The following is a 16,321-nucleotide window of genomic DNA, read 5'->3' on the forward strand; positions in this document are numbered from 1 at the left end:
GTCTTCATGCTAAGCTAGGCTAATCGTACTGGGACTCAAGCTCTGTACTTGACACACACAGACATGTGATTGACATCAGTCTTCTTATGTCACTCTCTGAAAGAAAACAAGTGTATGTGTAAAAAAAAAAATCAACTACATAATGCAAATCCCTTGTCTATTCTGTAGGGTTGGGAATCACCAAATGTCGCGATACTATGCTGTAGCAATTATTTCCCCCTCCCCTACTATTCAGTTGAGATCATGATTTTGTAGTATAAACCAAACACAGTGCATACTGAGGCTCTTAGGGGTCTGGGGGTCTTGCTGAAGTTGCCCACTTTGCCAAGTTGGTAACACAGCCTTGAATGCAGCTCCTATGCTTTGATCAAAATTGGGCAAAAATCTCAGTTGTCACCTCATGTATACAAAGCTGCTCCATAAGTCTTCCATGACTGTAGTCTAATTTCTGCAATAAAAAAAGAACAAAAAATATGATCACATAAGCAGCATTTCCGATGGGGAACTGAAGCTGTTGCATTGGTTAGTTTGTTTGTTTTATTGTGTGACTTTGGTGCTTAAAGGGTTTATTCGGATTCACCAAAGTCACATCATAACAAAAAACAAATTGATCGAGGCAGCACTAGACCAGCAGCTCTCAGGTTCAGTGACTTAAAGTGACTGTTTATGTCAATGGAGTCTGGTGGCTTTGACAAGAGCATGGAGAGTGAACTAAAGCCGTTAAGACTTCCCTGTCAGAACAAGCCATCTGACATAAATGTAAGATGACAATATACATACATCTACCCTAACTAATTATCTTCTTCTCTCCGTTAAGGTTTGCTACGAGGTATTTCAGTGATGCCCCTCCAGTGTTTCAGAGGCTCTTTTTCACCAGTGAAGAGTCATCGGCTGTTCACTATGGCCCCAGGAGGATGAAGCTGCGTGACCTCATGGGTGCCACCTTGCGTTTCCTCCAGAGTGATTGTGCCAAGTTTCGAATGCTCTGGGACTGGAGTCCCTGCGTTTCACAGCTGCTCACCAGCGATGTCATGGTTCGAGGGTATGTGCCTAATTCCTCTTTAGACTCACAGAGGCTTCATGGGACTTATAAGAGAGTCTTATAAGAGTCCTTAACCACAAATGGTATCAAATGTGGGAATCCAAAAAGATGTCTTTGCAGGTGTAGGTCAGTCCGCTAATGTATATAGTAAAGTAGTTGGCTTTATTTCTAAGGCCTTGTTCACATAGAATGTCTTTTAGCAGCTGAAGGTGTTTTTTTTTTTTTGTAATTTTTGTGAATGCAAATGAAGCTTTTTGCTTACGTGTTTTGTATTGTGATGCACCTCATGTTCTGCGCTCTAGGCACCTGGTGTTTTTGCAGGAGCGCTCTAAACTCCTCGAGTTGAAAAAACTTCAACTCTGAGCGGAAAAGCGGGGTCCATGTCATTGGTTCGACAGCCCATTGGTTCGACGTCCCATTAGTCCGACTGTCCGCGGTGCTGAACGGCTCACGGCAGGCGTATGGTGCGCCGCGACCGGCTTGAGGCGGAGCAGGCTCACGGCTTATGTGTTTGTCACTTTCTTTTTCATTTTAACCCACACCATGATCTTTTCCTGACCCTAACCAAGTGGTTTTTGTGCCTAAACCTAACCAGACCTTAACCACAGGGCATCATGATGATTTCAGAACGGACTTAGGAACAATGAGTTTAATATGGTCGGAACAATGGGCTGTCGAACCAATACGCAGTTCCCGAAAAGCGTCCCATGTCATCGCTGCTTTTTTCCCTATGACCAATTGAATGATTTGAGAGGCAGGCCCTCTGTGGTGGTCACACCAACAAGTTTACAGTTGGTAAACAGTGTAGGAGAAACTAGTAGTGCTCAGTCACTTGGCAAGACCAGTGGACTCCCTGTAGTTAGTATTCATTTTTGTTTGCTAGGCCCAGTGATAGACAGCAGGTTGTCAAACTGCCCCTGGGTCATCCTAAAATGTGCCTGGAAATGGCCATCATCGAGGCAAAGCTCCTGGACCAGCCAGTGGTACTCCCCATGATCCACCCTCTTTTTTAGGGTCTCATGTACCCACACAGATTTACATTTTCTTTGCCCAACAACCTATTTGCTGACAGCCTCTCATCCTCAACCAGAGCTAGAGCAAGTACCCTCTGCCTGTCCATTTTAGTAACCAGCTACTGATTACTGTGAAATAAAATAAGATTAAAAAATTGAAAAAAATGAACGGTAGATTGATTACACGTGAAGGTTAGGGTAAGGAGCTGATGGTGTGGTTGCTTGGCAAAAAATAAAAAGCGTTTTTTTTTTGTTTGTTTTTTTACGAGTGGCATTCAAATAAAAAAAAAGGCAGTGTTGTGCACCTCGCATTTTGCACCCTGCACAATGCTTTCTGTGTGATGGAGGCCTAAATGTATGTCTTTTCAAAGCATACCATCCTTGTATGGATTTTCAAATGTAATTTTCCTGCTTTCTCGTCAACCATTATTGTTTCCTTATTTTGTTAAATTTTGAAAATAGGCGTAAGATGCTTGAAACTTGCTTAAAAGACAGTACATAACATTAAGTGTGCTTTTAATGTTGTCAAAGTAATTATTCCCATTTTTTTTGATAATGTACATTCTTCAAATCATTCATGTACAAAATGATAATCTAGCTTTGGCTTGATATTCACTGTGATTATTTTCCTCAAACAAGGTTCACATTTCCACAGTGGGCCTTTTTTTTTCAAAAGACATTTTGTCATGTCACAATATTAAAAAAAAATGTATGTAAACATTAAAATAAATGATGGCTGGATTTCATTTAGTTGCTTAATTTTTAGGGTCCTGGTCATGTTCATGCTGGCTGACTGTCACAGTTATTTAGAACAGAGCCGTCGTTAATGATATCAGTAACACCTGTGCTTGTCCTACTGTGACCAGTCACAATGTAAAACAACTACAGCATTTCCATTACTGTGCTGATATGACTGGCAGCCATGAAGGTGAGGGAAATTTGTCCATTAATCTAAAAAAAAAGTCTATACTATCTGTAGCTGTTCCTCCTCAGGTATGTCTTTCTAGTTCAAAACATTAAAATATGCATTATGCTGACTACAAGTCGTATTGGTCAGACTGTAATTAGAAGCAGCTGCGTAGCAAAAACAGTTGACATTAGCCCACTTGCTGTAATTCAGATTTGGAGAAACCAAGCATTTCTGACAGCTAACTTAAAATGTTAATCTATTTCACTTGGTTAAAAGAACTACTGAAGTGTACTAAACATATTTATTTATTTATATATTTGAAAAATAAACTCAGTAACCCAAATCCTAACAAAAGTTCAGCTAACTAAAAAGGCGGTATACATACATTTTTTCCAAGGTCAAAAGTTATCCCTCTCACTTAAGCTAAAGTTATACACTTTTTTGTGTTTGGTTTCATTTGCTAACAAGCAGCTACATAATGTGCGATGATTAAAAAACAAATTATTAGAGTATTTACATTATGTTAAGGCTAAACTGTCCTGGAATAATTAACCCAGCTTAATTGGAGGTTGTCTCATTGTCCCTGTTTTGCTGACATCGCGTTAATGTAGCAAAAGCAGAGTTAAGCTAACGTGAAGGGTGGCTAGCATAATATGTAACAGGTTAATTTGAAAAAGTAACTGATGTTAATATTAAAAAAGTGTCTACTAGCTAAGAGTAATGCTACGTTTGATTTGTTTAGTTTGGCAGTGTATATTGTAGATGTTTGAAGCACAATATGTTGCTGGATGGCTAGCCAGGTAGAATAGTTACGCTAGCTAACAAGCTAACAACCTGAAAGTATCAATAAAAGGCAAGGCAAGGCAGCTTTATAGCACATTTCATACACCAGGGCAATTCAAAGTGTTTTACATAGCAGTAAAATATAAAACACAATAAAGGATACAATGAAAGAGTTAAGAGCAAACAAGATATAGAATGTAAAATTAATTACTAAAAAACCCCCACAAAGCTGACAGCCAGATGGTACGTTTATAAATCCAACCAGCTATCGAGAGTGTGTTAAAGGAATAATTTAACCCACAAATGTCCATTTTTGAATATCAGTTACTCGCCCTGTGTTACTTTAAATTCATGAAGAAAACTTTGTTTTTCTGGCATGCCTCCAGTGAACGAAGAGTCCAAAAACAGAGACTCTTACACAACTCGCGCAGTGAATCAACGTCATTTAACCAGTCATATGTTTAATGTGATGGCATGCTAGGAAATAAAGTTTTATTGACAAATTCAACACAAGAGGTGACTAATTTCGTGAAGTGTTGAAGTGTTTTGCTTTAACTTATCATTATGAAAAAAAAAATTGATTTCACAATTCATTGGCTATAGTGTCAACAATTGTGCAACCAGAACAGGAAGAGAATATCACTTTTGTTTTCCCCGGTAGCTACCCCCAGTAACCATAGTGTATCAATGTAATTTCTTTGCATTTGCAATCCCTAGTAGCAGAAATGGTGGTTGGTGGTGTTCTGTGGTAATTTGAGGCTCTTAGAAAAACGGAAAGTGATCTAGTTGTCCGCAATAATACCACTTGGAAATACTGGGGGGTTGGGGGTTTGAAAAGGTGTCTGTTTCCACTTTAAGTCATGTTAAGTCAGGGATGATGACAGGACATGGATGATGTGAAACATTTTAGAGATGTTTGTTTGGGACTGTGTTTGCTTTACTAACATACAAATCTTTATTCTGATTTTCTGGTTTTCATAAATTGCCAAGATGGTAATGAGCTGTAAACCAATATCCATTCTGCAAAATATCCCTTCAGAAAACTTTTGATGACATCAAAATGTCTTCATATTTTTCTACAGTTTTTAGTTAAGACCCTCAGTTCTTTTTCTTCCATTACTGTCTTGGTGTTAACATTTAGCTGTTACAACACTGTTAATACTGTTGAATACCTTTCTTCAGCCTTTAAACAACATTATTGCATTCTTTTGTTTTCTACTTATTTGCCTAAAGAATTAAATGTACAGTATTTTCTCATTGTCTCCAACAGATACACCGCCCAGTGTTTAGCGTTGGTCTCCCACATGACGGATAATCAGAAAACCATCTTTCTGAGAAAGGTGCTCTCCAGTGATGAGATCCTGCACATGAAAATTAAGTATGTAGCTTGTTTTTTTCCTTGCATTATCTACTGCTGTATCTAGGGCAGAGTATTATTGAACATTTTTAGTTTCAATTGGTAATGGAAGAAGTATTCTGAATCCTTACTTAAGTATTAGTATTAGTACTAATAATACAGTCTAAAAAAACTCAATTTTAAGTACTGCCCTCAAAATTGTCCTTGAATAAAAGTATAAAAGTATCATGCCAGTGTCATAACTTTCCATTTGTTCTGTCTTTAGAGCTTTGGAAGAAACTCAGCAGCTGGAGGTGGAAAAAGCCCTAGTGTTAGCCAACCAGGGCTCTGTGATGTGGCGCCAGGAGAAAGCTAACAAGTTTACCAGGGGCCAGGTGGTGTCAGAGGACCTTTCCCAGAATGTGGTGGCGGTCTGTGGTGTTGTCCTACCCAGGATAGTTCCGAGACAGGCAGAACAGGTATGTACCCTTTGTTTTTTCACATAAAATGATCTGCTGTTGATCCTTTTGGTCCTAATATTGATCTTAATTTGCAGAGGGGCCAGAAAGATCTTGTGCTGGTGGACTCAACCTGTCGTAATCTGAGAAGACTGGCGTTGGCTGTGGCTTCCCAGAAGCCTGTGCTGCTTGAGGGGCCCATTGGATGCGGTAAAACTGCCCTGGTTGAGTTTATGGCTGCTGTCACAGGACATACGAAAGCTACAGAGATCCTAAAGATCCAGCTTGGGGATCAAACTGACAGCAAGGTAAGGGTGCATGGAATCAATCTAAACGTATTCCACTAATTTAAGACATAAATTCAGTTTAGTGAGGCTGGCTTTTTTTTTTTTTTTTTTTTTCATTATATATATAGATTTTTTGGGGGGCATTTTTAGCCTTTAATGGATAGGACAGACACATGTGAAGGGGGGGGGGGGGGGGGGGGGGGGGGGAGTCGAACCCGGGCTGCTGCGGCAACAGCCTTGTACATGGGGTGTCTGCTCTCTACCACTAAGCCACCGATGCCCCGAGGCCTAACATTTTTAACAGAAATCCAGCTTTACAAACTAGAAACATAAGGATTGAAAGAAGTGGGCATGTAAGAGGCAGGGAAACTATGTACTTACATTATGGGAACTGTAGGATCCAGTATTTTGATGCTTGGACCATATGCTTGGGATGTTTTGGGGGGAGATAGCAGGTCAACAGTATATGAATACATCATCTGACAGCTGGGAACCTAAAGATTGATGTCAAATTTTTCAAGTCATAACTGTAACAAGCATTGTTTTTGGTCAGGCGCCTATATGTAGGCATTTCATAAAAACGGTCAAAAATCCCTCCAAAATACCACATTAAGACACCATGACCTTGAGGAACACCACAGAAAACCCATGCTGTGATTTGGTATTAAAAAATACTTGACATTTGGAGATTTCTTTAAGAACTGCATTTTCAACACGTGGCAAGCTCCATCTCTTCTGTTCTAGAAAATGCTGAGAAACTCCCTTACTGTCATTATACATATGAAAGCCAAGTGGCCTCACTACGAGCAAGTGGCTACTATGTTGGTTTACCGCATCACACATGAACACAATTGGGCATATTGAATCCACATGAGTCTCAGCTTTCAGTCATGCCCAATTTATGCATTTCCAATTCTCTTTAGGGACTCAAGTATACAGTAATATAGATAGGCGAAAATAACACATTTGTAATGTATGAGGAAAAAACTGCATGGTTTTTGCCCAAAACTGCATGGGACTAGCATAAAGTGGGCATGTCTGTAAAGGGGACACCTGTAGGTACCCACAGAACCCATTTTCATTCAGATATCTTGAGATGAGGGGTCAACGGAACCCTGTAAAATTGGCCATGCCAGTTTTTCCCTTGCCAAAGTTTTGCCTTACTCTGAGCATTATTTATCCCCCTACCCGACAAGCTAGCATGACATTGTTGGCACCAATTAATTCCTTCAGATGTACTCTCTAGCTTCAAAACTCAGCCCACTATAGTCTCTAAGAGACAGTCATGTTGACCAGACTGCTGGTGGTCCTCTGGGTCTCTTTGGGTTAAATACGTCCCTTGTCTGTCTCTCAACTTAATTGAAATTCAAATACTAAATGACTGGAGTGTCCCTTTATAACTCAATGGATGTTAGATGGGAGGCTAACAATTTCTAAATGTGGGGTTTGTTTCACAGATGCTGCTTGGGATGTACCGTTGTACTGATATACCAGGGAAGTTTGTGTGGCAGCCAGGAACGCTGACACAGGCTGTGTCTAAAGGCCAGTGGATCCTCCTGGAAGACATCGACCACGCACCTCTGGATGTGGTCAGTTACAACTAGATTCTCAGTGTAGATTCTTAATAAACAGCTTTGTGTTAGACCTGTTTGTTGTTAATATATCTTTGCAACAACCCACAACTGGACTAAAATGTTCGTTTTTTAGGTATCCGTCCTCCTGCCTTTGATGGAGAATAAAAAGCTGATGATTCCAGGACGAGAAGATTGCATTGATGTCGCTCCTGGATTTCAGTTCTTTGCAACAAGACGGTAAGAATGTCATTACATTCTAAGTGTACTTATGGAACAGCAGCTTGTAGTGGTTACCTGATTATCTGTCACTATTTAGATGTGTCTTACAGTTTGAACATGTCAAGAGGTTATTGATGTGTAGGCTACTAAGATTCACATCCCAATTACAAATACATGGGGACAACCTGCAGTTGACCTCACTGATCTTGCATTGTTAAGGTCTCAGTAAGCCTCATACAATGTATGATGTACAACAACTTGTCAGACCTTGTTTAAAAGTAAAACTGTGACTGAACATACCTATTCTCAAGGGCCACAGCCAAATGCAGGTTTAAAGACAAGTAGTCTTCTCTTGGCTGCTTAGACTAAACCAATAGTTTAAGAATAATTGAGATGGTTGTACAAGTTCATCCATTGCACAAAGCTGTCTTGTTCTTGACTATCTTAAGTAGTGCTGCAACAATAAGTCGATTAATCTATTTACCAGTTGACAGAAATTATTTGGCAGCTATTTTGATAATCAAATAATTGTTTTAGTAATTTTCTAAGCAAAAAAAAAAAAATCCAAACCTTTGGTCCATGCTTCTTGGAGATTTGATGCTTTCTTTGTCATGTATGATAACAAATAGAGAAACTTTAGGTTTTTGGCCTGTTGCTCAGATAAAACATGCCATTTGACAGTGGTGGACAGTGACAAAGTACATTTACTTAAGTACTTTACCTAAGTACAGTTTTTGAGTATCTGTACTTCACTTGAGTATTTTTTAATTTTTTTTGCAAACTTATTTGGACTACACTACATTTGAAAGACAAATATTGTACTTTTGACTCCACTACATTTTAATTTTTATGAAGGCTATTACGCGTTAAATTTGCTTTGAAGTCTGTACCAAGTACTGTTCCTGTTCCTCTACATCGCACATGCGCTACTCGGATTGGGAATCACATCGGTAGAGACGGTAGAGAGGAGGGATCATCATCAGGCAGTTGTATTTGGTTATGCGGTGTTACTATGGCTATGGCAGCAGATGGAGATGAAGATTCCCCACCAGGTCACCCATGGCCATACCTCAAGTCCATGTTTTTAAGTTTTTGAGATGTTTGTCAGTTTGTGTTTCTGTGGGCATTTCTATAGGCTTTGCAGCATATTCAACAAGCTTTTCATTTTACAGGTTCTGCAAGCAAGTCAGTGCATTCAGTGGGTTGTTTTAGAGTCATTAGGTTCTGTAAATGTATTGTGACAGTATACAACAATGAGTAGAGATATAAAAAAGTACTTTAAATACTTAAGTATTTTAAAAGCAAGTACTTCAACAATAATTTAATTGAGCAACTTTCACTTGTATTGGAGTAATGTTTGACCAGGAGTATTGATACCAACTTTGTTCTGTTTTATCCTGATGATTCCTGACAGCAGGACTTGGAGCTCTGCAAGTTTTCTGTTTACGCTTTCTGTTAACATTAATAGGAATGAAACCTCCCCACAAATGGAGCAGAACAGGTAGCCTTAGCTACCAGTCGGGGGGCATAAATTAACCAAAGGATTAAATCTCTCAAACATGCACCTGCTCATGAACAGGCATTCATCAAGTTGAAATAGGCAGCTTTCAGCCAATTTGTGCATTTTATAAAGTTGGTGAATCCAACTTGCTCATACACACTTGTTTGAGAGGTTTAGGATAATAAGGATATGAAAATGTCCTTGCACAAGGCCCACTGGGTCATATATTTGGGAACAACTGCATATAGCTGTACAGTAGCTGTGTGATCAGTCACAAATGAGAATTTGGGAACGTTTGAACCCAACCTACTTTGACGCCTCCACATACCTGTCCAGTCATAAAGTGGGCATGATATGACATGAGTGTAAATGTGTATTGCAGGATGTACTACAGTGGTGGCAGTTGGCACAAACCACAGAACTCTCACGCAGCGCTGCTGGACAAGTACTGGACCAAGCTGCAGATGGGTAACATGACACGAGAGGAGCTGAAAAAGGTGAGCGTTGTTGGCTTTAAAGCCCCCACACACCTGTAGTTTACCCACATAGTGTTTTCACTTACACTGCCTTATTAGCCCACTCCTCAGGACAGTGTGGGCATGTTTATCAACATCTTCATCAGCCTTGTGTCGGTTTGGTTGAACCTGTTAGGGCAGGACAACTTACCCTCTTATCATTCATATTAGTACATAGAGTTTGGTGACGTCATGTAATTCCTTGCATAGCTCCACCCAGGTCTAATTAGCTGGAGTAATCGCAAACACGACATAACATTTCTGGTCAATATGTAATAGTAAATATGTCTTAAGTTTTCTCACAGTTTTCTTTTCTGTGTAAAGTATTCCTACAAAAATCTTCCTGAATTTCCCTCATGTATTGCAAGCTTACCATCTGTCTCTGTGTGTAGGTGCTCATTAGCAGGTATCCCAAGCTGACGGTGGTGTCAGATCGTCTCCTGGATATCTACTGCCAGCTGACTGGGGAGAGACACTCTGACCAGGACACAAGCAGCCTCCAAACCTCCGACAACAGCCAACAGCACAAGTCTGAGGACAAAAGCACACCGCTGGAGGGGAGAGCGCTGTCACTGAGGTGAGGCTCAGCTCACTACTTTCTCTATGTTCCCTTTACTTGCCTTTGTCTGGTAATTGAATTTAAAAAACAACTTTTAATTTTAATTTAACTCACTATTTTCTATTTAGAAATATCAGCTTAAACCTTAAATGTAATAGGGGTACCTCGGTGGCCAAGGGGTTAAAGAAATACTTTACCCATAAAACTACCATTTTTACATCAGTTCTCTCCCCATGTTATGCTGAATTGAGATGAAGACTTTGTATTTCTCAAATGCCTCCACGGCAAACAAAGAATCTAAAACGTGAGAAAATTCTTGATGAATTGAAGGCATTGGGGGGGTCACGCTTCACAGCAGCAAAACTATATCAAACACAACCCAGGCAGTATAATCTAAGTCTCATTTATCCAATGTATGTTGACCAGGTGTGCTCCTCGTAATGTGAAAGTGTTTTAAATAGTAATGTTTTTATCAAAAATACATATGTTTGGGAAGTACTGAAAAAAGGCCTTGATAAATGAGACTTGGATTATACTGCAAGAGTTGTGAGAGTTTTTAAATTGACGTTTTGATATAATTTTGCTATCGTTAAGCGCGGTCCCCTTTTACTGCAGTTCATCAAGAATTCATGGCATCAGTGGCATTGCAGATGGATCTAGTACTGGAAAAATTATATAAATGTTTTTATTTATTTAGGCTATTAATCATATTAATGCACATAGCATCAACAGAGAAGCCAAGGAAGGGAAGGAGTGAAAGACACTTGTCCACGTTATATGCGTCTTGTATATGAAATTTCTGTGTTGTTGCTGCATTTTCTTTCGGCTGCATCCCGGCGCAGTCTCGATGTGACACACAAGACTACAATTACCAAGAAGAATGGTGATGCGCTATGATTCACCTCACACACAAACTAGCAAACAAACTCTCACCTGACACAATCAAGCAGCTCTGTCTCCCACACACGCAGCACAGCACTGGATTGCCCATGTACTACTGCGGTCATTTCATTCATCTCACATACTGATTTAGCATAGCACATGTGACTTATAGACTGATGTCACACTGTAGACTAATTAACAGATAGGTTAAACAGAGTAGCAGGACTGTGGCTCTGTTATATATATATATATTGTACTTAGTCGTTATATCGCCAAGCCCTATATGACATAATCACTTTTCTTGAGCTATTTACACAGATAGAAATACAGGACATAAAGGACCATGTGCTGTTTACATACACAGTGTCTGTCTGGCTTCTCTACATCATAAGTTCCACACAGCGGCCCTTTGTCGTGACAGTCATCATCAGTGGGGGCAAACATAGAAAGCTCTAGTCCCCTTTACATCTGTCAGATTCCCCCCAATGAAAACCAGTCTGCAGCGACAGCCTTTAATTAGCTTTCCACAAGCTGCTGCTGTGTTCAATAGATTATTGATTGGACTGTCCTCTGTACAATGGGCTGCAGTCAGAGATTCCTCAGGTCAAACCAAGGTGTTCTCATCATGTACCTGGTTTATAAACACCTCACCAAGTAGAGACATTACTCATCTGCCCTGGTGCTTCTTGAAGTTTCTGTATGCTTTCAGTGTGATGCATGCGCAGGTCAAGATACGGCCATATAATCAATGTGTTTGTAGTTTCCATGCTCTACACTTCAATAGTACATATGCTTGTCATGGATCAATGTAATTAACTTTATAGCTAGGCCTGTAAAGCTCATATGTGTTGGTCTCGGTCATAAGGGTTCATACTATTGAAGAAGGCCCTCATTCGTGCCAATTTATAATTTATTGATTTACCTGTCATTACTTAATACTATTAGCCAAAGCTACCGATACCAGCTTTCCCTTCCAAGGTCGTTAAATATTCACTTAATCCAATGCAGTGTGCATGGAGATTGTTTGTTCCAGTTTCAGTCTTCTTTATCACCAGAGACAATATGTAGTATCTGAGATCTGTCTCTCTTAAACACTGTCTCTTTGACATCCAAATTTCTTAAAAAACAAACATACTTCATACTTCAGTCATTTTTATGCCTCTGCACTGGCAATAGCTGTGGCTGGAGGTATTGTGTTTTTAGGTTGTCCATCCATTCTACTGTCCATTCATCTCATTCTGGTGAAGATTTTGAGGGTCATTTGAAAAAGGCCAAGGTTACTGTGACCTCATCCATCTCAATCTTGTAAACAAGATATCTCAAGAATGCACAAACTCCACTTTGAGTGAAGGATTAACTGGTTAGAATTTGGTAGACAAAGGTCAAGGTCACAATGGCACAAATGTCTACTTGGACTCAGGGATAAACTTATTACAATTTAATGGTCAAAGGTCAAGGTCACTGTGACCTTGTGTCGGTCTCATTCTTGTCTGGCAATACCCAAGAAGGCCTTGAGGGAATTTATTCAAATTTGGCCCAAACTTCCACTTGGACTTAAGAATGATCTGATTCGAATTTGGTGGTTGAAGGTAAAAGGTCAAGGTCACTGTGACCTCACAAAACATGTTTTTGACCATAACTCTAAAATTATTATGCTGCTTATGACAAAAAGAATTATTATGCTACTTATGCTACTTATCACAAATGTCTAATAGAATAAAGTGGTAAATGGTAAATGGACCTGCTCTTGTATAATGCTTTTCTAGTCGTTCAACCACTCAAAGCACTTTTAAATTACTCACCCATTCACACACACATTCACACACTGGTGGCCGATGCTACTATACAAAGTGCCACCTGCTACTAAAACATTCATACACAATCACACAGCAGTTAGGAGCAATTTGGGGTTCAATATCATGCGGACTGGAGAAGCCAGGGATTGAACCGCCAACAGCCGATTGGTGGATGACTTGCTCAACCTCCTGAGCCACAGCAGCCATTTTATATCCAGAAGTCAAGGTCAGCTTCACTGTGACATCATAATGTTATGCAAAAACACTTTTCTGGCCATTACTTATTATCATAACTTAGGGACAGAACTGTGGTGATTCTTTAGATCTTGTGTGCTGCCGGAGGGAGGATGTGTTTGAAACATACATGTTTTCAGTCACATGGATGTAAACTGTAACTGCAACTTGATGGGTACGCAGAGGCATACAACTGTTAGGCTATCTTTTTATGTTGTTTTCTTAATGTCTTTTTATTTTATGATTCTACAGGGACCTGCTGAAATGGTGTGAGCGGATCAGTGTTAACTTTGACAGCACCTCATCAGCCACAGCACAACATGTTTTCCAAGAGGTTAGTGAGTTTGATTTTTTTTTTCATGAAGTAAGCACAAATAATCCCGTTTTGAAGCCTCAAGATTAGCATTTTGGCTGTTGGCATCTTGTGGGTTTTTTTGGAGCCAGAAGTGACCTAAGGTGATGATATCGGGATGTGAGTGTAGAGCTGGGGAGGAGGGTGGGATGGATCTGACCAATTACCTTTGGTTACGCATTGCAGACAGCCTGTAACTCAAAGTGGCCACACCCTCAATAATGCTTAATTTTAAACCTTAATGAAAGTCAAGTGGTTGTCATGACCATGAAACTGGCTATAGAGACCCAAGCCATTTCTCATTACCACACTGTAAATATGTTTATTTCTGCAGTAAAGTTTGGCATTTTAACATGGGTGCCTGTGGGGATAGACTCGCTTTTGGGGCCAGCCTCGAGTGGCCATTAGAGGAATTGCAGTTTGGGGCACTTCTGTGTTGGCTTCATTTTTCACCCCTGGAGGTTGCTGCTTGGTAAAAACTGAACAAGTAGTGGTGATTCAGGATGTGTATTTTTTTATTGACTGGTGCTTTTTTGGGGTGCCTCTCTTTATCAGGCTCTGGACTGCTTCACAGCCATGCTGTCTCAACCTGAAAGTCGACTGCGAATGGCCGAAGTCATTGGAAGCAAGCTCAACATCTCCAAAGAGAAGGTACCTGACAAGCCTGTTTTGGCAAAATTAAGTTTGGTGGGGACATTTGAAGCACCCCTCTGTGATTCAAAATAAGAAAATATTATTTGGGACATTAATGTGATCCTATACCTGAAGAAAATGTCAGCACCTTGTCATTTCTGAATTGCTGTAATAAGTATGAAAAAATGTTTCTTAATAATCTACATTCATATTATGATTTTAATTATTGCAACTGTTTGTGTCCAGGCCCTGCACTTCTGCCAGATGTACCAGCCTGGCATCTCGCTGACTGAGCTGGAGGCCTCAGTTGGCAGAGTGACTCTGGGTCGAAAGCAGACTGAAGCAGTGCAGCTGAGTGTGTAAGTGGGACATCCTGTTTTGTCCTGCCCCCTTTGACCTCTGTTTACACCATATATGCAGTAGCTAGTTGCTGTGCCAACATTCACCTACTGAAACATAAATAGATCCCCTGCTGCTTAATTGAATCAACATAGAATTGATTTTAAACTACATTATGGTAAACAAAGCTGTCTAATAGCCCGGCCATCAGGACATGTCCAAATATTCACATTGATTCTTTTCTCAGGGAAGCCAATATGAATGGGTGTTAGAGTTTAGTCTGACAAACAAGGCAAGTGTGACTTTATACAGTAGCATACAAATACTGAGTGTCAGCAATATGCCATATTAAAAATAATCTTAGGCCCCGTTTTACGACAACAATTTCAACTGAAAATGGTAAACTTTAGTTGCATTTTGGCCGATTGTTTACACGACAGCGGCGTTTTGGGTGCCTGAAAATGCAACGTTTTGAAAACGGGTTCCAGAGTGCAACTTTTTGGAAATGGCAGCATCTCCATTGTCATGTAAACTTGCAATATGCAGTTTCTCTGACAACGGAGACTTTTCGCACATGCGCATTGCGGTTCCAGTCACTAGGCATGCCGACCGTCACAACAACAATGCCGAGCTCTGTTTGTGCTGCTCACCCTGTTGATTTGAAGTGAAGTGTAGATCTGTTACTGTAGCAACTCCACCTCGTCGTCCATCCAGACAAAGTTATCTGTGCATGCTTTTGCCATTGTGTCTTCTTTGTTTTGGTTTGTAATCACTGCGTTGTAGAGGAAGACGCTTCAGCGCAGGCGCATGGCGTCATGCCGTGGTGTTGCTTTGCAAATTTACACCCTTTGGCCTGGCATGCATACTACAGCGTTTCCAGTAGATTTTGCAGCTCCGTGTGAACGGGGATCGTTTCAATAACGTCGTCATATAAACGCAGAAGTTTTTTAAAACGCAAAGGACAGACTTTTCCGTTTTTAGAGAAACCGTTGTCGTCGAAACAGGGCCTTAGGGTGTAATAGTAAAGCACATTGACTTTGATCTTTTCTGTTTCGGTTGTTTGTGAAGTGAGCTGTAACTATTGACAGAAGATAAACATTCCTCTTACAAATGGAAAAAACATATTTTCCCTCTCACCTGTAGTGCTGTTTATCAATCAAGATTGTTTTGGTGTGAGTTCCCGAGTGTTGGAGATATCAGCCATAGAGATGCCTTCTCTCCAATATAATGGAACTATATGGCACTCAGCTTGTGGTGCTCAAAGTGCCCCAAAAAAATACATCTGAAAATCTCAGCAGCAATATCTCTTTCCGGAAATCATGACCCGGTTACTCAAGATAATCCACAGACCTTGCTGTGAGCAGTTTCATGTAGGAACTACACCCGACAACCATATCACTGCACAGAAGGAAATGTGTGGCTTCTTAAGATGAGAGGTTCATGCTCATGACAGCTCAGTGGTGCTAGGTGAGCTAGCAGTAGCTACATGGTTCCGTCTGCACGGTAATACGATTGGCGGGTGTATTTCAGTAGAAATAAAATAGTTGCTACATGAAACTGCTCACAACAAGGTCTGTCGATTGTTATTGTAAGAAAGAGATAGATGAGAGGGAGGGGAGAAACAGTGATCCTAGAAAAACAGAAATTACATTTCTAATCCTTTTCGTATGTACATATAATAAAATCATCAAATTTCCATCTGGTCCACGTATTCTACTCATGACAACAAGCACATATTGGCTACAAACTTTTCATGAATTAATGTCTTACAGAGAAGGAAAAAGTAAATATATCATCGAGATCAAGATATTCTGTTGCTTTCAGTTAGACTACTCCAAAAGGTCTCTCGTTGGAGTAGTCTTTTAAGGCGGTCGCCGTCTTTGAGGTC

General features: G+C 40.2%; 1 protein-coding gene across 1 annotated transcript in view; it reads left to right on the plus strand.

The window, feature by feature from the left end:
• The window catches only part of mdn1 (midasin AAA ATPase 1), an 80,156-nt gene that overhangs the window by 1,264 nt on the left and 62,571 nt on the right, over window positions 1–16,321 (plus strand). The window contains exons 3-13 of the mRNA XM_033647974.2: window positions 818–1,042; window positions 5,019–5,126; window positions 5,371–5,563; window positions 5,641–5,850; window positions 7,287–7,418; window positions 7,537–7,640; window positions 9,506–9,620; window positions 10,031–10,215; window positions 13,362–13,443; window positions 14,017–14,112; window positions 14,341–14,453. Of these exons, the coding sequence (XP_033503865.2) occupies window positions 818–1,042; window positions 5,019–5,126; window positions 5,371–5,563; window positions 5,641–5,850; window positions 7,287–7,418; window positions 7,537–7,640; window positions 9,506–9,620; window positions 10,031–10,215; window positions 13,362–13,443; window positions 14,017–14,112; window positions 14,341–14,453 (1,563 nt within the window). The remainder of the gene's footprint in view (window positions 1–817; window positions 1,043–5,018; window positions 5,127–5,370; window positions 5,564–5,640; window positions 5,851–7,286; window positions 7,419–7,536; window positions 7,641–9,505; window positions 9,621–10,030; window positions 10,216–13,361; window positions 13,444–14,016; window positions 14,113–14,340; window positions 14,454–16,321) is intronic.

This window comes from Epinephelus lanceolatus, chromosome 13 (assembly GCF_041903045.1).
Source record: "Epinephelus lanceolatus isolate andai-2023 chromosome 13, ASM4190304v1, whole genome shotgun sequence".
Taxonomy (NCBI): Eukaryota; Metazoa; Chordata; class Actinopteri; order Perciformes; family Serranidae; genus Epinephelus; species Epinephelus lanceolatus.